Source organism: Brassica napus, chromosome A7 (assembly GCF_020379485.1).
Source record: "Brassica napus cultivar Da-Ae chromosome A7, Da-Ae, whole genome shotgun sequence".
NCBI classification, from domain to species: domain Eukaryota; kingdom Viridiplantae; phylum Streptophyta; class Magnoliopsida; order Brassicales; family Brassicaceae; genus Brassica; species Brassica napus.
This window is the reverse complement of record NC_063440.1, coordinates 28,198,919-28,222,421: the sequence shown is the minus strand read 5'-3', so window position 1 is coordinate 28,222,421 and position 23,503 is coordinate 28,198,919. Positions and strand designations below refer to the sequence as shown.

The window sequence follows — 23,503 nt, the reverse complement described above, 5'->3', positions numbered from 1 at the left end:
TTCGATTTTCAAAAAGAAATTTTGAAAAAACAATTCAAAATAGAATTTAAAAAAAAGTTTGAACTTGAAAAAATATAATTAGAAAACATAAAAAAAATATTATTTTTTTATTTTTATGGGCAATTCTCTCAAATAGATATTTTTTTCAGTTTTTATCACAAAAATAGATCTCAAAAACTAAAATCACCAAAATAGCATTTTTTATTTTGAAAATAGATCATGTTTTAAAAATTGATAGACATATATATATATATATATTATAATATATATCAATTTATAATTGAAAACAAAATGTTTATATAAAAATAAATGAAAACAAAATCCGCGCGGTTGCGCGGGTCGAGATCTAGTTAATCATTAAAGCATGACATGTGTCTTATTAGCATATAGAGAGGTGTGTCTTATTAGCATATAAAGAGGTTTTTAAAACATGTTATTTAAGATACAAGTTCTAAAGTATTTGTACTTTTCTCCTGCTTTTTGATTTTTGAATTACTATTTTATAAGATATTTTGGCTAAGAAACATCTTTTGGAGGTTCTACTTTGAAATACTCTCTTCAATCTCTCTCTTCCCTTCTGATTTTTATTTATATTCACAGAAACGTCATACAAGATATCTCCACTGGAAGTGTTCCGAGTGGCTGGAATCTCAAGCAGAGGGACGCGTGGTCTGTGAGCAGATGCCACATGTAAATGGCTAACTACGTGCCATTATAGAATGGTAACTATGAGTCATGAAATAAAAGAATGATTAGAGATGTCAAACAGGTTGGTCCGTCCCGTCCCGTCCCGTACCGCTGCGGGCTTGTCATCTCGCGGGTCCAGGCGGGTCCGTCCCGCGCGGGCTGCGGTCTCCAAAAGGTCGGCCCGATCCCGTACCGCCCAAGTGCACAGTCCCTTACAAGCCATCCCGCGGGCTGGACGCGAAAGGAGTGCAGCATGTAGAATATGAAGAATGAAGTACATTTTTGAAAACCTCCAAGGACTGATGATGAAGGAGGTAATCTAAAACCATGGTAAGATGATTTAAGCTTCAAAACTCTTACATTTTGAAATGTAATAATCCAACAAATTAAAAGTAGTTTTTGGCTAGTGACTTCAATGAAAGATCTTGGACCTGATGAATAACAACTAAATGAAGTGATCTGAGATTGTGGGTTATTTTTTAATTCAACAAAATAAATAGATAATTTGATTGTTTATACATAAACAGAATCATCAAAGAGCCACAACACATGTTCTCTTTGATCACAACAACTTCTTAACTAAGTTAAAACACAAAGATCGACTTTAGACTACAAATGGCGATGGTGCTGGCACTCAAAACACAAACAAAAAAAAGAAGACAAATCAGAGACAATTCATAGAATATATAAGAACTACATGTCAGAGACAAACTCTGAGAATCTAACAGGAAAGAAAACAAAAACCACAATCGTTTTATTGCCTTAATGATCTCCACCAATTGATCAACTCTAGTCTCTCCAGGGAACAGAGGCTATATAAGATATATTGGGTTCTCCTGGAATCTGAAACCAAAAAGAAAAAATGCTTAAGGTCAACACTGTTGTTAAATGAAAGCAAAGATACAGTGAATCAAAGACATAACAATGAACACAAACAGACCCGCTTTAGACAATAAAAAACAGAACATGAAGCAAGGATGTGTTCTTCGGTTGGTACAATTACTGACTTGTACACAAAGAATGAGAACTCACTAGTGAAGAGTCTTGTCTCAAAGGGAATGCAGTCTCCTCCTTAACAAGAAGAGACGACACATCTGCAATGGTCATTTCAGTAGATATTAAACTTTTCATTTTCAGGTGAAAGGGCAACGGAAACGACGAAGCATCTAGATGCGGTACATGTGGGCCTTCCCGCGGTTGATGCGGGCCGTCCCGCTTTAGACCCGGTATCAAACAAGCCCAGTCCCGCAAGGCCCGCTTTTTTGCGGGTCATGAATCCCTAGGCCCATACCCGCCCCGCAACAAACCCTTCTGGGCCAGGCCCGCGGGACAGTACCCAGTTTGACATCTCTAAGAATGATGACTAGTTTATCAGCCTCATCCCAGTTTCTTCTTCGACTAAGCTTTAATTTCAAGCCCTTCGTCTGTCTTCTCACCCGAACACAAAACCTTCATGCCATGCAGTCTTCAAACCGGCTCAATCCTAGCCGTCTGATTGATTTCACGGTCAAAGATCTGACGGTGGACAAGCTGCGGCTCATCGAAGTTCCGGATAACGCCACTCTAGCAGACGCCTTAAACGCCATGGTAAAGCATGCTTAAATCATATTCTTTTTGTTGCATGACTGACCGGTTGAACAAGAAAGCTATTAACACCAAAGTCGTTGTTTTGTATCAAACCGATGGCAAACCGAGTAAGAGCGGTGCCCGTGGCTGCGGTACCAGGGCAGTGGTTGGGGGCTGGAGGATCCATGATAGTTGAGTCGGACAAAGAGACCGGAAGGGCAAAGAAACAGTACATAGGAATGGTGACAATGCTGGATGTTGTGGCTCACATCGCCGAAGAGGAGGAAGAGAATGGGCTTGATAAGAAAATGGCTGCTCATGTCTCTTCTGTCATTGGTCATTGCCCTGAGGGTCGAAGCTTATGGTCTCTCAACCCCAATACCAGGTAATGAATATGCATGCCTGGTGATATAAATGGAAATGATATCAATTGATGATGAAATACAGCATAATGGATTGTATGGAGATTCTGAGCAAAGGAATACACAGAGTATTGGTTCCATTGGACAGTAACGTAGAGAATACCTCAGGACCTGAGTTGGTAGAGTCAGCCTCTGCTTACACAATGCTGACTCAGATGGATCTAGTCTCCTTCTTCCTCGACCAATCATCCCATCTCCAAGCTATCCTCTCCTGCACTGTCACTGACCTCTCCGCTGTAAACGACAACGTTTTAGCCATCACTAGCAAGGTAAATTAATTAAGTTAAAGAAGTTTCATCAATTTAAACCAATCATTATAATATTCGTAGGAGGACCAAACGAAAATCCTCTGTTTTACAGGCCAGAGTAAAAGATGCAGTTAAATGCATGAGTATGGCAATGCTAAACGCCGTGCCTATCGTTGAATCCTCCAGCGATGAAGAGGATCATACACAGCTCGTGGACGTACGTGATTCTTCTTACACATTTCTACCTATCTAAGTATGTATCTGAAGAATATATATATATATATATATGTCTCTGGTGCAGGGGAAAAACCGGAGGGTGGTGGGGACTTTCTCGGCGAGTGATCTGAAGGGATGTCATTTAGCCACGTTGCGTTCTTGGTTGCCATTAAACGCGCTTGAATTCGCCGAGAACATACCAAGAACCCCTTTGTTCGCATCAGCACCTGCGAGGGAGCTCGTGACATGTCACGTGACATCTACCTTGGTTCAAGTGATCCGTATGGCCACCACGAGACGTGTACACAGAGTTTGGGTCGTGGACAAGAACGATGGGCTGCAAGGTCTCGTTTCTCTTACTGACATTATCGCTGCAGTCCGAGCCGCTATCTCTACCTCCTAATTTCGTCTTTCTCTTCTTCTATTATTGCAATCTACTTTTATTTGTTTTCCTTTCAAGAACAACTTCCACACTTCTACTTCTTTTTTTCTATGTACTAGCATGTTTTATCAATCTAGTTAACCCATTAAGAATGATTGTTTGTTCGGAATCAAAGCGAGGAATAACGAGTCTTGCTGCTTGACGGAGACGCTATCGCTCGACGGGACCTTCCATCATTTCAAACTTTCGCGAAGTTGCCTGCTGCGTTGCTTGTTATCGTGCTTAGTTCCGACTAGTCATAGATTATTGAGTCTTTATTCTTTTATCCTTCGAGGGTTTGCTTCTGGGTTTTCAAAGGATTATAGGAGTTTGGTGTAGTTTCTGGATGTTGATATGACACTCTTGTGTTTGGGTTTTAGTTTCCCTTTTATGGGTTTAGCTTCCGGGGATTTCTATGTATTCCGTCGGTTTAAGTGTTTCACCAAGTATCCTTTCAATGTTATCAATGAAAACTCTTGTGACATAAAAAAAACGAATATTTAATATATACAAGTAAATTTGTAAGATGTTCATTCCGTGCAAGCTGTGAATCTTAATCTAGTTTTCATATGTTAGGATAGGATGTAACTATATATTAAAATAATATTGTCATATTTTTTGAAATTTTTTCAAAATTTACGTATCTGTACAAAAATATTGAATTTTGGTAAATTCTTTATATATTGAAGCTTATGCTAAACTCTCTTTCATGGTATATAAGAATCATTATAATTTTTTATCAATAAATTTAGTAAAACTTCATAATACTTCTTAAATCGAGGAATAACCACTATAGAATCGCTATTTTCTTGAAAAACGAAAATAGCAAAGGTTCCAAACCTCTTTCAACATCATGTTAGTGCAGGAAGCAACTATGCATTAAAACAATATTATCATATTTTTGAGTTTTTTTCAAAATCAGTGTGTTAAATTCTTGATATACTAAAGCCTATAATCTTTGGTGTTGTTTTAAAATTTCTGACCATATTCTACATTTGTATTAATGTTTACTTAAGTCTCTTTCATGGTATATGGGAATCATTATAATTTTTTTATCAATTAATTTAATAGAACTTCATAATACTCCTTAAATCGAGGAATAACCACTATAAAATCGTTATTTTTTTGAATAACAGAGAAAACAAAGGCTACAAACCTCTTTCAACATCATCATATGTAAGTGCAGAATGCAACTATGCATTAAAACAATATTGTCATATTTTTTGAATTTTTTTCAAAATCCATGTGTTAACTATCCCTACAAAAATATTGAATTTTGGTAAATTCTTTATATAATGAAGTCTATAATCTTTAGTGTTGTTTTAAAATTTCTGACCACATTCTCCATTTGTATTAATGTATGCTAAACTCTCTTTCATGGTATATGTGAATCATTATAATTTTTTATCAGATAATTTAGTAAAACTTCATAATACTCCTTAAATCGAGCAATAACCACTATAAAATCGCTATTTTCTTGAAAAACGGAGACAACAAAGGCTCCAAACCTCTTTCAATATCATCATATGTTAGTGCAGGATGCAACTATACATTAAAACAATATTGTCATATTTTTTGAAATTTTCTCAAAATCTATGTGTTAACCCCTACAAAATATTGAATTTTGGTAATTTTTTTATATACTGAAGCATAAAATCTTTAGTGTTGTTTTAAAATTCTGACCACATTCTACGTTTGTATTAATGTATGCTAAACTCTCTTTCATGGTATATGGAAATCATTATAATTTTTTATCAATTAATTTAGTAAAACTTCATAATACTCCTTAAATTGGGGAACAACCACTATGAAACCGCTATTTTTTTGTAAAACAGAGATAACAAAGGCTTCAAACCTCTTTCAACATCATCATGTGTTAGTTCAGGATGCAACTATGCATTAAAACAATATTTTCATATTTTTTGAAATTTTCTCAAAATCTATGTGTTAATCCTACAAAAATATTGAATTTTGGTAAATTCTTTACATACTGAAACTTATAATCTTTAGAGTTATTTGAAAATTTCTGACCACATTTGACATTTGTTTTAATGTATATTAAACTCTCTTTCATTGTATATGGGAAATATTATAATTATTTATCAATTAATTTAGTAAAACTTTATAATACTCCTTAAATCGAGCAATAACCACTATAAAATCGCTATTTTCTTGTAAAACGGTGACAGCAAAAGCTCCAAACCTCTTTCAACATCATCATATGTTAGTGCAGGATGCAACTATGCATTAAAACAATATTGTCATATTTTTTGAAATTTTCTCAAAATCTATGTATTAACCCTTACAAAAATATTAAATTTTGGTAAATTATTTAATACTGAAGTCTATAATATTTAGTGTTATTTTAAAATTTCTGACCACATTCTACATTTGTATTAATGTATGCTAAACTCTCTTTCATGGTATATGAGAATCATTTTAGTTTTGTATCAATTAATTTAGGAAAATTTCATAATACTCCCTAAATCGGTGGAATAACCACTATTAAATCGTTATTTTCTTGAAAAAATGGAGACATCAAAGGCTGTAAACCTCTTTTAACATTATCATATGTTAGTGCAGGATGCAACTATGCATTAAAACAATATTGTCATAATTTTGAAATTTTCTCAAAATCTATGTATTGAAGCCTATAATGAAGCCTATAATCTTTAGTAAAAGTTATTGAAATTTGGTAAATTTTTTATATATTGAATCCTATAATCTTTAGTGTTGTTTTAAAACTTCTGACCACATTCTACATTTGTATTAATGTATTCTAAACTCTCTTTCATGGTATATGAGAATTATTCTAATATTATATCAACTAATTTAGTAAAACTTCATAATACTCATTAAATCGAGGAATAACCACTATAAAAACGCTATTTTCTTGAAAAACGGAGACAACAAATGCTCTAAACCTCTTTCAACATCATCATATGTAAGTGAAATATGCGACTATGCATTAAAACAATATTGTCATATTTTTTGAAATTTTCTTAAAATCTATGTGTTAACCCTTACAAAAATATTGGATTTTGGTAAATGCTTTATATGCTGAAGCCTATAATCTTTAGTGTTCTTTTAAAATTTCTAACCACATTCTACATTTGTATTAATGTATGGTAAACTCTCTTTCATTGGATATGAAAATCATTATAATTTTTTATCAATTAATTTAGTAAAACTTAATAATACTCCCTAAATCGGTAGAATAACCACTATTAAATCTCTATTTTCTTGGAAAACGGAGACAACAAAGGCTCCAAACCTCTTTCAACATCATCATATCATGTTGGTGCAGGATGCAACTATGCATTAAAAAAATATTTTTATATTTTTTGAAATTTTTTCAAAATCTATGTATTAACCTCTACAAAAATATTGAATTTTGGTAAATGCTTTATATGATGTCTATCATCTTTAGTGTTGTTTTAAAATTTCTGACCACATTCTACATATTAATGTATTCTAAACTCTCTTTCGTAGTATATAGGAATCATTATAATATTTTATCAATTAATTTAGTAAAGCTTAATAATACTCCCAAAATCGGTGGAATAACCACTATTGAATAGCTATTTTCATGAAAAACGGAGACAATAAAGGCTCCAAACCTCTTTCAACATCATCACATGTTAGTGAAGGATGCAATTATGCATTAAAAACATATTTTTTTATTTTTTGAAATTTTTCTCAAAATCTATGTGTTAACCCCTACGACAATATTAAATTTTGGTAAATGATTTATATATTGATGCCTATAATCTTTAGTGTTGTTTTAAAATTTCTAACTACATTCTACATTTGTATTAATGTATGCTAAACTCTTTTTCATAGTACATGAGCATCGTTCAATTTTTTTTTATTAATTAATTTAGTAAAATTTCATATACTCTCTAAATTAGTGAAATAACTATTATAAAATCGTTATTCTCTAGAGAAATGAGGACAACAAGGGTTCAAAACCTCTTTGACCGTCATTATATACTAGTACAGAATGCAACTATTCATTAAAACAATATTGTCATATTTTTTGAATTTTTCTCAAAATCTATGTGTTAACCTCTACGAAAATATTGAGTTTTACGTTAAACGCTCTATAATGTTGTTGATGTCTTTTCGTTCGATTCTTTCTTATTCATATTGAATATATTCACGAGTCTTCTAGAAATATTTTATGTTTCTCTTTTACTTTCTTGTTATGATCTAATGTATTTACAAGTATTAATATCTTCCGATTTCAACAATCTTTTTCTTTCTAATCTACAAATTAAAAATGAGGAGAGCTATTTTTACTTCGAAATACACTAGTAGATCATATATGCATTAAGAAAATCACTTTATGGAATAATATGGTATTTTGCTTGAAGTTTAATATTAATTAAGTTATTTTGTTTAAAATTTTATATTTTAATATAATATTTTATTAATTAATATTGTTGTAATATGTTTATATATGTACTAGTTATTTACAAAAGTTTTATGAAATCAAATTAGTTATGACAAATATAAAGACCATATTATAAAATACAAATAGTTCTGAAGTTAAGTTTAAGTTTTGTTTTTGGAAAAAAATACCTTTAAACTTCATATATAGAATTTTGAAAATTTAAAAATAGAGTTATTTTTTTGAGATGCTCTTGTGTCTTTTCCATATGAACATCTCAAAGGATAATTTGTAAAGAAAAAACAAACGTGGATAACTAAATAAACGTGGATCTGCACGCGGTTACTTACACAAGTTGTCTACAATGGTGATGAAGCGAGTAATAAGAAAAGAAGAGGTGTACTTCATCTCCAAGTCTCCTCTGCTTCTAGAATAGAATAATATAAGTAAACTTTCCACGTCCCTTCTTCCCAACTAAACTGAGTTACTATATAGATAAATAATCTAATGAGATCTTCTTTCCTTTGGTAAAAACTAAAAAGCAAAGCAATGAATAATCTGCCAGAGGACTGCATCGCTAAGATCCTTTCCTTGACTTCGCCTCGAGACGTTTGCCGATCATCGGCTGTCTCCAGGTGCTTCAGATCCGCCGCAGACTCCGACCATGTCTGGAACCACTTCTTACCTTCCGAGTTCCCCGAGGACTTTAGGGCACCTGAGGGTCTTCCCACCAAGAAACACCTCTTCTTCTCCCTCGTCCATAACCCTCTCCTTCTCCACGGCTCCCAACTGGTAAACCTTCTTCTTCTTCTTCTTTAGTTTCTCCCTTCTTTTAAACAATCTTAGTAATTGTGGTTCCAAATTCGATCAGATCCGTGTTACTAATTTGCTCTGATATCAACTCGGCTAACCTGTGTAGTGTAGAAAGTATAGTATGCTCTAGTCAACGTGGTATTGTATCAAGGGATTTGATATTTATCATCATGAGATTTATATATGTACTGTACTGTATATATATATTTTAGTTCCCAAAATTGAAAAAGGTCTGTTCTGTTCAGGCAAAATGTGGATCTACTTCCTAGTAGTCAGACACCCTAACTTATAAATCATTCTTTCTGGATCTATCATGTTTTGACCTGACCGCATTAATTATGTGATCCAAAACAGAGCTTTTCGCTGGAGAGAAGTACTGGTAACAAGTGCTACATGATGGCTGCTAGGGCCTTGAATATTACTTGGGGACATGATCAAAGATACTGGCAGTGGATCTCTCTTCCTGATGCCAGGTCTACACGCTGCCCTCAAGGCCCCCTTTTCTGCGTTGCTTCATTTTCTTAACATTTTTCATCAAAACGTCTTTTGTTTTTCACTTACAGGTTCAAAGAAGTGGCTGCGCTTAAAATGGTATGGTGGCTTGACATCACTGGAAAAATCAACATATCCCTTCTCTCTGACAACACCCTCTACGCCGCTTACCTTGTCTTTAGGTGGAACCTTGATCCCTACGGTTTTCGCCAGCCCGTAGAGGCATCCCTTGTTTTGGCTGGCACCGAGCATGATGATGTCCAGCCTTCCATGGTCAGTCTCATGCAGAATCCGGGGAGCGAACAAGGTCAGCGCGCTGAGCTGAGAAGCGACGACTGGTACGAGGTGCAGTTGGGACACTTCTTCAAAAGGAGAGGAGATATGGGTGAAATAGAGATGAGCCTCAAGGAGACAAAGAGGCCTTTTGAGAAGAAAGGTCTTATCGTCCATGGAATTGAGATTAGGCCAGTACTGCCCTAATCATATCCTGCTGCTAATTATACCTTTTGCTGTTTGCAGTTGTTGTGTTATCTTCTTTTCCCCTGCTTCTTTGTCTTGTTTTTTTTTCTTTTCTATATTGATGCAGAAGAACAATTGTACTTCAGTTTGATGGTTGCATTGTTATTAAGAATAATTGACTACTACCTTGTGGCAAAGTCAGCTCTTTCCATGTCTGTAATGAACTCTGTTTCGGGAGTGTAGCTTCCGATTTAGTAATGCAATGCTTGTTTGACCAAAAAGAAAAAAAAGACTACTACCGTGAAGCTTTTTCCAGATTAGGACTACTAATTTATGTTTGAGTTTGTTTTAGTTTGAAATAATTTATATACAGCAGGATTAAAACTACAACTAGATCTCGACCTGCGTAACTGTGCGTGTTTTTGTTTTCATTTATTTTTATATAAACATTTTGTTTTCAATTCTAAATTGGTATATATTATAATATATATATGTGTCTATCAATTTTTAAAACATAATAAGTTTACGGTGTATTTTTTCATCGAATAGATTGTTTCAAACTTTCACATGTATTTGTATCTTCTTCTATATATACATTTTCGGATTATTATTTCATTATTAAAATCGTAACTATATATATAAAGATTAGTAAAATATTGTTTTATTGTCATATTCAAAAATATTATAACATTTCACAAATTTAGAAAGTTTTCTAAAAAATAAACTTTTCGCTTCATAGATTTATATTATCGAGTAAATAGTTAAACATATAGTTTTTGTTTAATTTTTAAAATAAAATATATAGTTTAAAATTTGTTTTCATTGGTTTAAGATGGTAAAGATTAATCAATGTTAGATAATACGATTTTTGTTATTTAAAAAAAAATCTTTATAATTTTAAAAATTAACATCGACAAATATTTAAATATTAACATATGGAGGTATAGTATTACAACATTAAATTATATCTATTTAATTTATACTATTTATAAATCCAATGGATCATCTATTGTTTAAATTCAATTATTGATAGTCCAATAAAAAATTCTGGTAGTTCCAAAATTTAAATAATAAGATTAGAGATTAAATGTAATATGACTTTCTAGGAATATGTCCATTAGGTCCATTTTTTTAAAAAAAAATCACACATAAATCAAAGTTGTGACTTCTATTTTAATATATAAGATAGTTAAAATAATTATCCCGAGAAGGAAACTAATTTCAAAGATGTTAGAAGAACACATCATACAAAATACCTTAGTATGTCAACTGAACAATACTTTACTTTTGGCCCCCAAACAATATTGTATTTAAAATCATGTTTTTATATGAACTGTTAAACTCAGTATCATTTATGCAGCATCGTCTGCGAGTCTCACGAACATTATATGCATGATGTAGTAGTAATGGTGTCGTGCTGATATAATACATGGATCTAATCGGAGAAAGTCGAATGCACATGCCCTGACTATCTTTTATCATAGTGATGGAGGTTAGGGACCGACCTTGGAAACGCGTTGATTGTGTGTTGATATCGTTTTATCTTGTTCGTAGTCAATCGGGTCAGATAGAATGTTGGACTTACATCCAAATTAGCTAAAATTAGATACTAATTTCTTGAAACAATCCTGATTCGAAATTCAGGTATAGTTTCTACCTAATCAGATATTTCAACGAAATATAGTATCTCTAAACCAACAAAAACAAATATTAATAAAATATCCCATTCTCGTTTGTTAACATTCACAGACATAACCCGATTGACAAAAAAAAAAAACATTCACAGACATAACCCATGCAGCCATCCATTGTAGACAACTACTTTTTTTTAACAAAATAGAGCTTAATATAATTAAATTTCTGCAAGTCATCTCTCAATTATTATGTGTTCCAAATAAGGATATATATATATATATATATATATATATATATATATATATCATCCCTCTCTATCTTATGCATTTTATATAACAATTATTTATTTAGGCTTCTTATTATTTTTAACCATTAATTTATATCATAAAATAAAATTATTTTGAGAAAACATGTATCTGCTATTGACATTTGGTGCATACACATTTTTTTACCATGAAAAAAGTAGGATACTGAAAAATTAAAAGACAATGCATTGGACTAATTAACAAGTAATAATATATATATATATAAATGCTGATCAGAAAGCTCTTAAGCTCTTTTTGGTCAAATGGGTCAGATGCTTCTTTGTAACACATGATTTTGCTTAAAGCTTTCCAAAAATCGTTATCATACAAAAATAATTGATTTGAAAGACAGTATGCTATTTTAAAGTATTCTATGAGATTGCAAGGATTATGTTATCTTTAATGATGTGTATAGTGGGAATTTTTTCCCGATGCGAGCCAGTTGATGGGTAATTTGGTAACATGCATATAGATACACGGAAACAATGTGTATCATCATAGTCGGTCGTGCATGGGAAAACACACATGTTACACGGGTTTATTTCGTTTCCGTTTCACGGTTTCAGTACCGATATTTTTTAGAAACTTAATTGACAAACTAGCTGGCCATGGACCCTTATGTAAGGTTCATATTATTATGCATAAATAAAATAATATAGAATATAAAAATATCAACGACTAGATCTGAGAAGATTTGGTGAGGCTGTAAGCTTTAACTTATAAAAGCTAATATGCATTCCACGGCTCCATTCTTTTTGATCAACCAACATTTAGTTACTTGTTATTCTAATTTTAAGCGTTATAAAAAACGAGATCTATATGATTTGTGGAGTTAACTACTTATAAAAGAGAATCAATAATGTGTACGTTGATGCCCCACACGATACCCTAATGGCTTTATTAGTATTTTAATACTAAATATAGAAACAAAAGGCATCCTTTTGATCTGTACTAATCGATTAATCGCCTTACGATATGTTCGGAATAATGTCAGATCGGAAAAAAGGAGAGAAGGAGAAACAGTGACTGGAAAGGAAGAAGTAATGTTGCCGAAGACCGTCCAACAAGAATCTTGAAAATACGCACAAGCGTATACATGTGATAACTAAAAAATAAAGAAAAAAACAATAAAATGTTCAAGATACATTAATTTAAAATTAGTTATTTTATTAAAATATAGCTAAATACATAATAAATCTAAAATATTAAAATACTTTTTTAAATAATATACTTTTTAATTTTATTTCTGCGTATAGAAATACATAGTAAAACTTTAAATAAGTATGTATAAGCAAATTGAAAGAAACCGAAGAAAGATATTGCTCATCATCCTCATATCATATGTCACTCGAATTGTATCTTGCATGAACATACGCGATGGTAGTACGTTGATATGTTAAGTGAAGAAAAGAGGGGCGAAATTGCGAAGCGCATCTACGTACTTGATAAAAGTTCAAGCTACTAGTCATCGACACGTGGCACTTTAACATTTGCTGAAACTGTAAAAACTCCTAAATAAGATTCTATCTCCGTGTCGTCTTGTCCTTATAAATCTTGCACTCGTTGTCTTCCTTATCCCCCAACTCTCACTTGTCTTATAAGTATCAAAACTCAAAAGCTTTACAAAGCATATCATCACATCAGCAAACTCAGAATCGGAGTTTGAGTTTCTAATTTGGAACCAATCAGCAATCGGAGAAAAATGAAGGGTGGTTTGCTAGTGGACAATAAATTTAGTCACGGGCAAGACAAGAACCTGACTGTTCGGAAAACTTCTCTCTTTTTCGCCGGAGATGGTTTCACGGTTTACGACTGCAAGGGCACTTTGGTCTTTCGGGTGGACTCTTACGGTGGTCCCAACAACCGCGACACCGATGAGGTTGTCCTCATGGACGCTCACGGTCGCTGTCTCCTAACCCTCCGACGAAAGGTACCTACCTACCTACCTACCTACCTCCTTTTATAAATAAAATACTATAATAAGTAGTCGGATACAGTGGTGTTCTAACTCTGGTTTTTTCTTTCTAAACGATGAAACAGAGGCCGAGTTTGCGACGGAGATGGGAGGGGTATCTCGGGGAGAGAACAGACGGTCAAAAACCGATCTTCGGAGTGAGGAGATCGTCGATGATCGGGAGGAACAGCGTGACGGTGGAGGTTTACGCGGAGTACGAATGCAACGAGTACTTGATCGAAGGAAATTTCGGGCAAAGGAGCTGCACCGTGGTGGAGGCGGAGACGAGGCGGAAGGTGGCGGAGATACGTCGTAAAGTGGATGCGTCAACGAACGTGATGCTTGGGAAAGACGTTTTCTCGTTGAACGTGAAGGCCGGTTTTGATGGAGCCTTTGCCATGGGATTGGTCCTTGTGCTTGATCAAATCTACGGTGACGATTACGTCGAAGTTGGTGAAGAACAGGTGCACCCTTACGCAGAAGATCATTATTAATTTCTTCTTTTCTTTTCTTTTTGGGTGGGAACCAAAAACGAGTGGAAATAATACTAATATCTATCTAGTTGTGAGCTTCTGTCGGCTTGAAAGGAACGATCTGGACAAATATTTCTCGTCTGTCACTTGCTGTGAATGAATTTTATTTGAATTACTCTAAGTTGCAGCTGTTTAATTCGGATAACAAAAGGTTTTAAATGGCTTAAGAAAAGAGTTGGTTGGTGATAAAAAAAACTTTTTTGTCAATTTAATTCCCTTTTTCTTGGTGAGGTAGGCAAAAAGTTATATGTCCTCTCGAACGAGTTCAGAATTTGCATTAGTCAAAATACGAAGCTATTACCCATAAAGGATGTGTCACATCTACTTTTTCTTTCAATAGACATTGGCCATAGGACGGTTCAACTATATTCCAAATCCATGGGAAACAGGGATAAAGTTAGAGCACCCGCAATGGTGTTACTCTAAGGGGAGTCCTTAGAAAAAGTGTATTTTGATTTTTTAAGTATTATTATTTATTTTTTCTTTTTTAAATAAAAAAAATAAATATCAACCAATTGCGGGTCGCCACATGTCGTCGGGACCCGCAAATAGTGCAAGGATTCACTAAGAAAGAGTCCTTATTTAGGAATTTTAAGGATTGAATCCTTAGCTTTTGGTGGGGTCTACCGATTATTTAATTATTTTTTTCCTAAGGACTTCCCCTTAAGGATTCCCATTGCGGATGCTCTTATATACTACTAGATATGATTAATTAGATTGGAACTTTCGATTTCTGACAAAAATTAATGTCACAGTTAACCATAAAATGAAATTTATGGTACTATATAATATAATAAAATATTATAAATTATTGTTTTGAATATTTTAAAATTATGAAAACGCTCTAAAATATTTTATTTTAAGATGTTTTATGATTTTTCAGATATTTGGAACTAGTTTTATGTATGTACATTTAAGTTTTAAAAAAAAAACATGTCGAGAACTCTGCAATTGGGATATTCTCATATTTTATGAATTTGAAGTTATGGAGTCTGATATGGAGTTATGGAGTCTGTTATTTCTCTCCCACCATAAGGAATAGCAATTATTTGTGCGGCCAATCGGCGGAGAGTGGACGGGGAACTTATTTCGTGTCCCTACGTCATTGGACCGAGGCCCTCCTTATGGCACAGACTGACAGAAGCGTTGGAGGTTTCTTATGCCAGTCATACACCAGTGGCCAATACTCATGCGAAGTCCAAATTCATACTTAATATCCCGCCAAACACATAAAGTGCAGTATGTAAATTAACGGTCAAACTCTTAAAAACAAGTTCTTAAAGGTAAAATAATACTATTTTAATTTTTTTTGTTTAAATCATAAAAATGAAATGCCTAAAACTATTGATGTATTGAGAGGTGGGAAGAGCATGTTACAGAGAGTTTCTTCAAAACTATTGTTGGGTTTCTTAAATATATTTTTTTATTTCTTTTTTTTAGTCTTTAGAAACTCAGTCACAATCTCCAATTGGACATGTTCTAAATGGTTTTTAGTCTTTGTACAACAGAGGTTTGTACGGGAAAGCAACACCTACTCTTCTTTAACCAATTTAATCCTTTCTTATTCATTATGACGAATATACAGTCGTTTAGATAGAAAAGAGATAAGGATTACAGATTATTCTACTTTAGTCTTCAATGTTTTGTAAATGTTAAGCAAGAAAATATTAAGTCTTAAAACTTGTCATTGTCTTTCTCTCACATCTTAATCACTTAACGACAAAAAAAATCAATATTATTAATTCAGGATCACTCCTATTATTTACCCTCAACTTTCTCTGAAATATTACTTCTTTTGTCATTGGACCTACTTTTTTTTTTAAAGTAATTATTTCACAACTGCTTCTAATTATATATTAACTCTAACCACGTTCATTTTTTTATAATCTAAGCAGTTACCTTTCTTCCCACTTCTAATTATTAATTTACGTAACTGCTTCTAATTATTAATCTTCTCTATTAAAAGAGAAGTATCATTTTTATCTACCATAAAAAAAGTCATACTAATCTTATTAGGTCCATTTCATTAATTATATTTATTTAATTATTTACATTAATCTATTAAATATATAAAAATATTAGTAATAAATCAATTTTAACTGTAAATTTAAATATTATTTTTAGTTATAACAAAATGTTGAGAAAAATATAACAAAATCTTTTTAAAATTTTAAAATATTTTATTTAAATTAATACCATTTATTAATTTTGTAATTAATAATATATACTATTATACATTAATTTAAATAAGATTTTACTATAAAACAAAATAAAATAAAAGTGTATACTTTTTTTCAAATTTTATAATTATATTCTATATCTTCTTTATTAAAAGAAATATCATAAAAAATTCATACTAGGTCTATTTCAAAATTACCAATCTTCGGGGGACATTTGGGCAGCTTGTTGGAAATAAGAGTGTGCTCTTTTACGATCACCATGGTTATGCAAAATGAGATCCGCGTACAGCGAGAGAACGTTTCCATCGTTGGTGCTCCCTAAAATTGCTCTTTCACAGTACTCTTCTGCTCTCTTCATGTCTCCTCTCACCTGTTCATGTATACATAAATCAAATATACACGTATATATATACATAAATACATATTTTATCAAAGATGGAGTGTATTTTTTTTGTCCACTGATTGAGTATTGTTTTTTTTTTGTAGAGAGTATTGTTTACTCTCTATATTCCCTGAAAACTTTTTTTAACACCTATATTCCCTGAAACTAAACATATTTTTTATTTTGTTAATATCTATGCAATACATATTTTACACGTGGATGGTTTCTACTAAAATATCTTGTAATAAAAGGATAAGAAATACCCTTTTTTTTTAAGTTCTTGACCAAATTTATACTCAACTTATTACCTCTTTCAAGAACTTGGCGTAGTTTCCGGTCAAAATAGAGTTTCCAGGATTCAAGTTGATCATCTCGCGGTAATACACATCGGTGGCGTCCTCACTTCCACCGCCGTCAACGCCGCTTCCACCGACACCGCCTCCCGTACATATCTTGCCACCGCTGCTTCCCATACCGTCACTACCACCACTCACAAGAGTCTCCAGACGATCATCATCATCACAAACCTTCTCTCCTTGTCCAGAGCTCGAGAATAGCCTCTCCATTAAAAAGGTCGACGAAGGATCCAAAATCTTTTTCCGGTAAACTGTTCCATGGGAACTTTCATCTAAAGATGACCTGCGTTGCCTGCGTGATATTACGTCATTGCCGTCGTTTTCCTTGTTACTTGATTTATGAACACTCTCCTTGTGCACACAGAGAGTTTGGTGCAACAGCTCCCCTGTGTGTCTGTCTATGGACTTTGAAGAGAGAATAGACAACGATCTGTTTCGGCGTTGGAGCTGTGACTCGGGCTCCGGAGATGATTCTCTCGAGCAGTGTTGTGGAAGCCACGAGTTCAGTATCGGAGCAGATGTGCTTCTCAATAACATGATGATCACTCTGTTAATTGTTTTATATTAAAAACTCCATTAAACTAAAACCGTTTATGTCTATTGATAATATGGAGTCTAGTAGGGGTCTTATATAATGGTAAGAGCCGCATAATTAATTTAGATGACTGTAAATGATAAATGTATATATTATTGGTCTCAAGTCGACACCAGCCAAGAGAAAAACAATGAGAAATTATAATTCTAACGGGACCATAGATTGATAGATAAAGATCGCAGAAAACCCTTGGCCTCTGATACTTTGACACGTTGACCATAACCACATGGGCAAGTGTGGAACCCACGTCCCACCCTTTTGTCCCCATCAGTACATAGTTTCTTACAGAAAAACTGACGGTGCTGGGTGAAGCAAGAGATAGAAACAAATGCTAAAAGTAACTGTCAGCTACAGTGTTAATCTCAGATCGAGACAATGCTCGACACGTTTTTCAGATTTTAGCTGACGAATGGAGACGTTATACGGCAAGCAGTGAGAGATCTGAGTGCTTCACATTCATCATCACTCTCATGCTTGATCAACTGGCGGGGCTCGGTTTCTTTTGTCACGCTATGATATTCAGGGTATTCAGTAGATAATAACGTTTTAAGGGTTTCTCTGGAAGCTTTGAAGAAGAAAAAGATACGCGCCTGATCATCCACTATGTACGTACGTTTCTGATCATTTATAGATGCCAGTACGTGCTAAATAATTGAATGATTTAGAATGTTAATACAAAATTAATTTTTCAATATGATTGGTCCTATATACCTAATATCTTGATTTTGGTAGGTGGTGGTGCATGTAAAAAGACTTGAAAGAATTGATTACAAAAGTATACTTACTTTCCGCCTAAATAAAAATTTCACAATTAAACTTGTTTTAGCTAAAGTAGTTGAATGATGAATAAATCTAAAAGAATTCAATATCATGAGTACAAAACTAAAACACAAGAAAAAGAATGCAGCGACTGTATAATTAATAAATAAATATTTTGAATGCACAGCCTATTACATAAGGTATTACTTACAAGTTGAGTTTAACATGATTACCAAAAAGGAAAAATCATTCAAGTTGAGAGAATAGACGGGGGACCTAGCTATGGATGGATGGTCAGAGGGTAACAACTAACAACAAAGGTACAAGGAAGAATAATTCAGTTGCAAATTCAAATTGGTATAAACGTTGAATTCATGACCTCCGCTAGCATGTTTAATGGACAAAAAATAGTGCCAAATATAAATCATAATCTCCAGGGCCGGTCCTAATTTAGGGATTTGTGGCAATGTTTATATGATTTTTATTTTTACAAATTTAAGGGTTTAAAAAAAATTTGGGAGCTTATGTCTGTGTAATTTGCTATAAAAATTTTGGCTATACGTTGCAAGTTTGAGAATCGTAAGGGTTTTGGAATGACTGAAACTGTGATACGATGATGAGTGTCAGTGTGCTGTCTTTGGTCTCTTGAGATACTCATATAAGCAAACACTATTTTCGTAGTTTCTTTGGTCTCTCATTAGTTTCAGATACTTGATGTTTTTCTTGGTATGGAGATCAAGTTGTTGACTCATTGCATTTTTTTAAATGGCCCGTTTTGATCATGAACCAATGGGAGTTAGATTGTAGAAAAACGTTGTTTCGAAAGATTAAATTGTTTTCACACAAAAAAAAGATTGAATTGTGAATTCTTTGGATAACATGGGCACGTCGTTGTCGAGGTTGATTGATCTTAAAGACAGAGGTGGATGGGCTCAGATTAATCACACGGTCTTACAGCTTTCCATTTTTCTGAGCCTAGCCCTAACACAGAATACGTTATCCTCTTTGTGTTAAAAAATAATAAATCATACAAGGCCTAGTGGGCCGTTAAGTTCCCATATTATATCTTTCTTTTCTACTTTACGAGCCCAACTCGAATATGTTCTCATCCAGGGGGGAGCCACAATCAATTATGGTGGTCCACTGATATATAAACAGAAAGAAAGACATTAAATACAAAAAAAACATTCAATATCAATATTTTGGCAAGGTTGCAGAAGTTAGACAGTCAAAGGTTAGTTAGTACATTTTGGTATATGTATTGATTTGTTCATCCAGCCATTTCTTTGGGAAGCTTCATTTTTGTTTGAATCTGGATAATAACTTTTATTAATTACCATAAATTGTATTTAGGTAAATGATATTTGATATTTAATATCGTTACAATTAGGTTTCTCAAAACATATACCTATGTAACTTTGTAAAAAATATTAACTGAACAAGTTAAAAAAAATTAAAATTGGCTACTTACTATTTTTTTTACTAATATCAACATCTAGTTTAAAAACAAAAAAGTTGATACCAAATGATTTGCATTAAAATAAAATATGTACATAAGTAAAAAAGTAATATAATTTTATATAATTTTACAAAAGTTAAAAACATGGCGCTGAGTTTATATATTAAGCTAATTAATCATTTTCAAAACTCATACACTTAATTTATTGCGGTAAGTAAAATACGAGTGTGACTAATATTTTTTTCTCAAAAAAGCTATTACTAGTTGGATGTAAATAAAATAATAAAAAATGTATAGGAGTATTGAATTGTTGTCTGGTATTTTGGCTATTACTCCCTCCGTTCCTATAAGATGTATGTTCTGAAAAAAAAATTTGTTTCAAAAAGATACATTTTTTACCTTTTCAATGTATGATTTTATGAAAAATTATAAGTTTCAAAAAATTAATGGTGTTTATTGAATTTCTATTGGCTAAAAGTTATGAATAGATGTTATTTACAAAAAACAATGCATATTTAATGAGTTTTTTTAATATATGTAAAAAGTCTAGAATATGCATCTTTTAAAAACAGAGGAAGTATTTAATAAGATCAGTTAAAAAATCTATACAAAATAAGATTTTCTAGAGTTTTTTTTTAAATAACATTTATTATTAAATATATTAAATTTATACTCCCTCCGTTCCCGAAAGTAAGATTTTCTAGAGTTTATTTTTGTTCTACAAAATAAGATTTTCTTTATTTTTAAGGTATTTTTGTATACTTTTGAGAAACATTAGTTGTGAATATTTGAATTGATTAAATTTTATTGGTAGATATTTATTGGAAAGTGTATTGAAAAATAAATTGTAAACTAAATTGTAAACATTTATTATATTTTTAATAAACGTGAAAACTTTTTTTTCTTTTGAAAAACGTGAAAACTCTTGGAAATCTTACATTCGGTTACATTCGGGAACATAGGGAGTACTATCTAAGCTTCTTAAAATGAGATATATTATTATTTTCAGTTTACCATTTGTTCGACCATTTCCCAAAGTATTATATAAAGAAAACATTAGTAAAATACTAATGGAAGTAATAATATTCTCTTAAAAAAATTGACTAGTATAAGCACAATATAATTTATGTTAAAATGTATGATATATATATGTGTGAGTAATAAATACGTAGTTTTGACTATTGTGAACGCCATATTAAATATATAAAATCAAATTAAAATTCTTGTGAAATATTTAAAAGATTCATATTTAAAGTACAATAACTGTAATTGGATTCATTTGTTTAATAAATAATAAGAAAGAGTGAGATTTGCATAGTTGTTTTTTTCCTTTTATCAGTTGTTAGTTAGTTTGATAAGAAGATACATTTTCTTGAAAAGATATACAGCTATTTTCAAATTGTTTACAAAAAAAAAAAAAAAAGTGATTTCTTTGCTTCTGGTCATCCCATTGTAGGGAAACTCCATAATTGTCAACAAAGAAAAGACAATTTTGGTTGTCACTGGCAAAAAGGAAAGAGAGGAAAGGGTGGAGACTGGAGAGAAAGAGAGGGGTAGGATGGTAAATTGGAACAGACGGAGGCACCTTATAAAAGGAAGACAGAAATCACACAAACAGGCACCATCTTCACAGCTTCAGACGAAACTCTTTCTTGAGGGAAAGAAAAATCAATAATTAATCCGAGGTTAAGGTAAAAATCAATATTATTTAGGTTTCTCGCTCGTGTTTTTACTTGTGTCATCATTCGATCTGATGAAGGGGGTGATTGGTAGTTGCTGTAGGTGCTGTCCACAGCCCTATTTATTTCCACAGCACCAAATTCAGAGCAATCAAGCTTTAAATTTTTTTTTGAAACCACATCTCTTAAAATATCCTACAGCTGTACAAGTGCTCTGCAGAGCCAAATATCCAAAGCAATTTTTTAATGCTTCAATAAAATTCTACAGCAATAAAATCTAAAGCCACAGCAAAAAGTCTACAGATTTTTTTCTACAGCAAAATATTTAAAGCTACAGCCATTACCAATCGGACCCGAAATTGTGTACTTTGTGGGTCTGATCAGAAAATGATAATCTTTGGTTAGATTACTATCATCCAAGCGTAAAATCCGTTTTCGGTCAGAATTGTGATTCTGAATAAGAATGCGGTGGTGATGTCGTTAATGAGAGATGATCATCCGAAAACAATTTATTACTGGTTTTTTGTTTGGGTGATAAAAGTGTTTTATTTCAATTATTTAGTTCATCCAACCGTGCTGTTGTATTTGATTCATGAAATTTGCTTCTTCTTTTTTGCTTAAACATATCTGTGTAGAAGATTGATTCGAGCCTAAAAAGAAAAGAAAAGGTTTTGAAATTGATTTAATATGATTTAGCAGCAGGGGAGAAATGCCCAAGGAGAGACCAGTGCCAAGCAACATGACAAGAGTGTCACCATACCCGCTTCGCTCTTCAAGGACTCAAAGAGAGATCCAACCTGAGTCGCCTATCCAGACTCAAGGCCCAGGCGAGTGGGAGGACATCAAGTGTGTAATCTGCATGGAACCTCCACACAATGCCGTCCTCTTGAAGTGCTCTTCTTTCTCCAAGGGATGCTGTACTTACATGTGCGACACCAGTGGTCGTCACTCCAATTGTTTCAAGCAGTACTGCAGAAAAAACACGAACCAGTTCACCAAGGCCATACGCTGTCCTAACTGCAGAGGAGAGGTTAAAGAGACGATCAAGGTGTCGGCTGCAAGGAGATATTTCAATGCTAAACCGAGGTGCTGCGCTTTTGACGGTTGCACCTTCTCGGGGACTTACACTCAGATAGAGAAGCATTTGAAAGCTGATCATCCCCGTTACACCAGACCCTTGGTCGACCCAGTGAGAGAGCGGGCGTGGGATGAGATGCAGAGAGCTGCTGAGTACACTGAAATCATGACTGCAGCGGGTCTTCCGCATAATACCCCCGAGCATCTTATGCATCATCAGCTTCCTCGTCATCCGGTGATTCAGATCAGCGTGAATGGAGTAGTGCGGAACTATTTCTTTGCTGCTTTGCCTCGCATACCAACAAGAGCGATGGCCATAGTTCCCAGTTGGACTCCCTCCTGAAGAATTCAGAACCCAAAAATTTGAATGTTGTTCAAAGCTTTTTGATGTGTAATAGTTTTTTGTCGATGTCTCAATAGCATCATTCCTAATGTTTAAATGATTTAGGTTATCGTATAAATATATATATATGCAGCGGTCAACCCCCCCCCCCCCCCCCCCCAAAAAATAAAGTTCAATAATTATAATGAAATAAAATGCAAAAAGAAACCGCTCAGTTATTTGCAAAGAGGAGGAAGATGGAGAAAAGAGAAAGCCATGGGGGCTTTTCTCTTCAGAAGGCAACACACTCTTTATTAGACAGTAGATCATCAGTTGTATCCGAGTTCAGTGGTGGTCAACGCCAGCCATGTCCGTCAGGGACCAACCACTTGAAGCTATAAATCATGAAACCCATATCGCGCTGGTGGGTTTATGGAACTACTAAGTCTACTAGTAGATTAAAGAGAAGGTTACCTTAAAGTAGTGTAAACAGACAGGGCACTCAAAACCAGAAGGTCATGCTCATCCTCTGCCATTGAGTAAACTCATC

The 23,503-nt window shown here is 33.4% G+C and overlaps 5 protein-coding genes and 2 long non-coding RNA genes across 8 annotated transcripts; 4 read left to right on the top strand and 3 right to left on the bottom strand.

Moving 5' to 3' along the window:
- Window positions 1-1,159: 1,159 nt before the first annotated feature.
- LOC125576425 lies at window positions 1,160-2,040 on the bottom strand. The gene is made up of 2 exons (XR_007314780.1): window positions 1,720-2,040; window positions 1,160-1,530 (listed from the first exon to the last, which is right to left on the bottom strand). It is a non-coding gene; the product is annotated as an uncharacterized LOC125576425 (long non-coding RNA).
- Window positions 2,029-3,676, top strand: LOC106412467 (SNF1-related protein kinase regulatory subunit gamma-like PV42b). 2 transcript variants are annotated; one of them, XM_013853382.3, is made up of 5 exons: window positions 2,029-2,274; window positions 2,349-2,638; window positions 2,701-2,944; window positions 3,036-3,140; window positions 3,225-3,676. In XM_013853382.3, exons 1-5 carry the CDS (start codon window positions 2,044-2,046, stop codon window positions 3,540-3,542), a joined length of 1,188 nt encoding a protein of 395 aa, XP_013708836.2. In that variant the 5' UTR covers window positions 2,029-2,043; the 3' UTR covers window positions 3,543-3,676. The 2 variants fall into 2 exon arrangements, with proteins under 2 accessions (XP_013708836.2, XP_048592442.1); XM_048736485.1 differs by having other exon boundaries at window positions 2,069-2,638.
- Window positions 3,677-8,213: 4,537 nt separating this feature from the next.
- LOC125576423 lies at window positions 8,214-17,709 on the bottom strand. Its single transcript, XM_048736484.1, has 3 exons — window positions 17,015-17,709; window positions 16,522-16,694; window positions 8,214-8,864 (listed from the first exon to the last, which is right to left on the bottom strand). Exons 1-3 carry the CDS (start codon window positions 17,597-17,599, stop codon window positions 8,786-8,788), a joined length of 837 nt encoding a protein of 278 aa, XP_048592441.1. The 5' UTR covers window positions 17,600-17,709; the 3' UTR covers window positions 8,214-8,785.
- LOC106412128 (F-box protein PP2-B11) lies at window positions 8,353-9,902 on the top strand. Its single transcript, XM_013853020.3, has 3 exons — window positions 8,353-8,745; window positions 9,121-9,239; window positions 9,330-9,902. Exons 1-3 carry the CDS (start codon window positions 8,503-8,505, stop codon window positions 9,736-9,738), a joined length of 771 nt encoding a protein of 256 aa, XP_013708474.2. The 5' UTR covers window positions 8,353-8,502; the 3' UTR covers window positions 9,739-9,902.
- On the bottom strand, window positions 9,762-10,358 carry LOC125576424. Its single transcript, XR_007314779.1, has 2 exons — window positions 9,904-10,358; window positions 9,762-9,830 (listed from the first exon to the last, which is right to left on the bottom strand). It is a non-coding gene; the product is annotated as an uncharacterized LOC125576424 (long non-coding RNA).
- Window positions 13,239-14,259, top strand: LOC106416320 (protein LURP-one-related 5-like). The gene is made up of 2 exons (XM_013857179.3): window positions 13,239-13,587; window positions 13,698-14,259. Exons 1-2 carry the CDS (start codon window positions 13,360-13,362, stop codon window positions 14,103-14,105), a joined length of 636 nt encoding a protein of 211 aa, XP_013712633.2. The 5' UTR covers window positions 13,239-13,359; the 3' UTR covers window positions 14,106-14,259.
- A 4,144-nt stretch (window positions 17,710-21,853) lies between the features above and the next one.
- On the top strand, window positions 21,854-23,114 carry LOC125576421. Its single transcript, XM_048736483.1, has one exon. It carries the CDS (start codon window positions 22,264-22,266, stop codon window positions 22,972-22,974), a length of 711 nt encoding a protein of 236 aa, XP_048592440.1. The 5' UTR covers window positions 21,854-22,263; the 3' UTR covers window positions 22,975-23,114.
- Window positions 23,115-23,503: the final 389 nt, after the last annotated feature.

What these genes read in the sequence shown, in the direction of transcription:
- LOC125576421 (XM_048736483.1), top strand. Translation starts at nt 22,264, where the DNA reads ATGCCCAAGGAGAGACCAGTGCCAAGCAACATGACAAGAGTGTCACCA.
- LOC106412128 (XM_013853020.3), top strand. Translation starts at nt 8,503, where the DNA reads ATGAATAATCTGCCAGAGGACTGCATCGCTAAGATCCTTTCCTTGACT. An exon ending in TTCTCCACGGCTCCCAACTG is followed by an intron (nt 8,746 to 9,120) that starts GTAAACCTTCTT and finishes GATCCAAAACAG; the next exon opens with AGCTTTTCGCTGGAGAGAAG. An exon ending in ATCTCTCTTCCTGATGCCAG is followed by an intron (nt 9,240 to 9,329) that starts GTCTACACGCTG and finishes TTTCACTTACAG; the next exon opens with GTTCAAAGAAGTGGCTGCGC.
- LOC125576423 (XM_048736484.1), bottom strand. Translation starts at nt 17,599, where the DNA reads ATGTTATTGAGAAGCACATCTGCTCCGATACTGAACTCGTGGCTTCCA. An exon ending in ACGCCAAGTTCTTGAAAGAG is followed by an intron (nt 16,695 to 17,014) that starts GTAATAAGTTGA and finishes ATACATGAACAG; the next exon opens with GTGAGAGGAGACATGAAGAG. An exon ending in CAAATGTCCCCCGAAGATTG is followed by an intron (nt 8,865 to 16,521) that starts GTAATTTTGAAA and finishes TACACTACACAG; the next exon opens with GTTAGCCGAGTTGATATCAG.
- LOC106412467 (XM_013853382.3), top strand. Translation starts at nt 2,044, where the DNA reads ATGATGACTAGTTTATCAGCCTCATCCCAGTTTCTTCTTCGACTAAGC. An exon ending in TTTTAGCCATCACTAGCAAG is followed by an intron (nt 2,945 to 3,035) that starts GTAAATTAATTA and finishes TCTGTTTTACAG; the next exon opens with GCCAGAGTAAAAGATGCAGT. An exon ending in ATCATACACAGCTCGTGGAC is followed by an intron (nt 3,141 to 3,224) that starts GTACGTGATTCT and finishes TCTCTGGTGCAG; the next exon opens with GGGAAAAACCGGAGGGTGGT.
- LOC106416320 (XM_013857179.3), top strand. Translation starts at nt 13,360, where the DNA reads ATGAAGGGTGGTTTGCTAGTGGACAATAAATTTAGTCACGGGCAAGAC. An exon ending in TCCTAACCCTCCGACGAAAG is followed by an intron (nt 13,588 to 13,697) that starts GTACCTACCTAC and finishes ACGATGAAACAG; the next exon opens with AGGCCGAGTTTGCGACGGAG.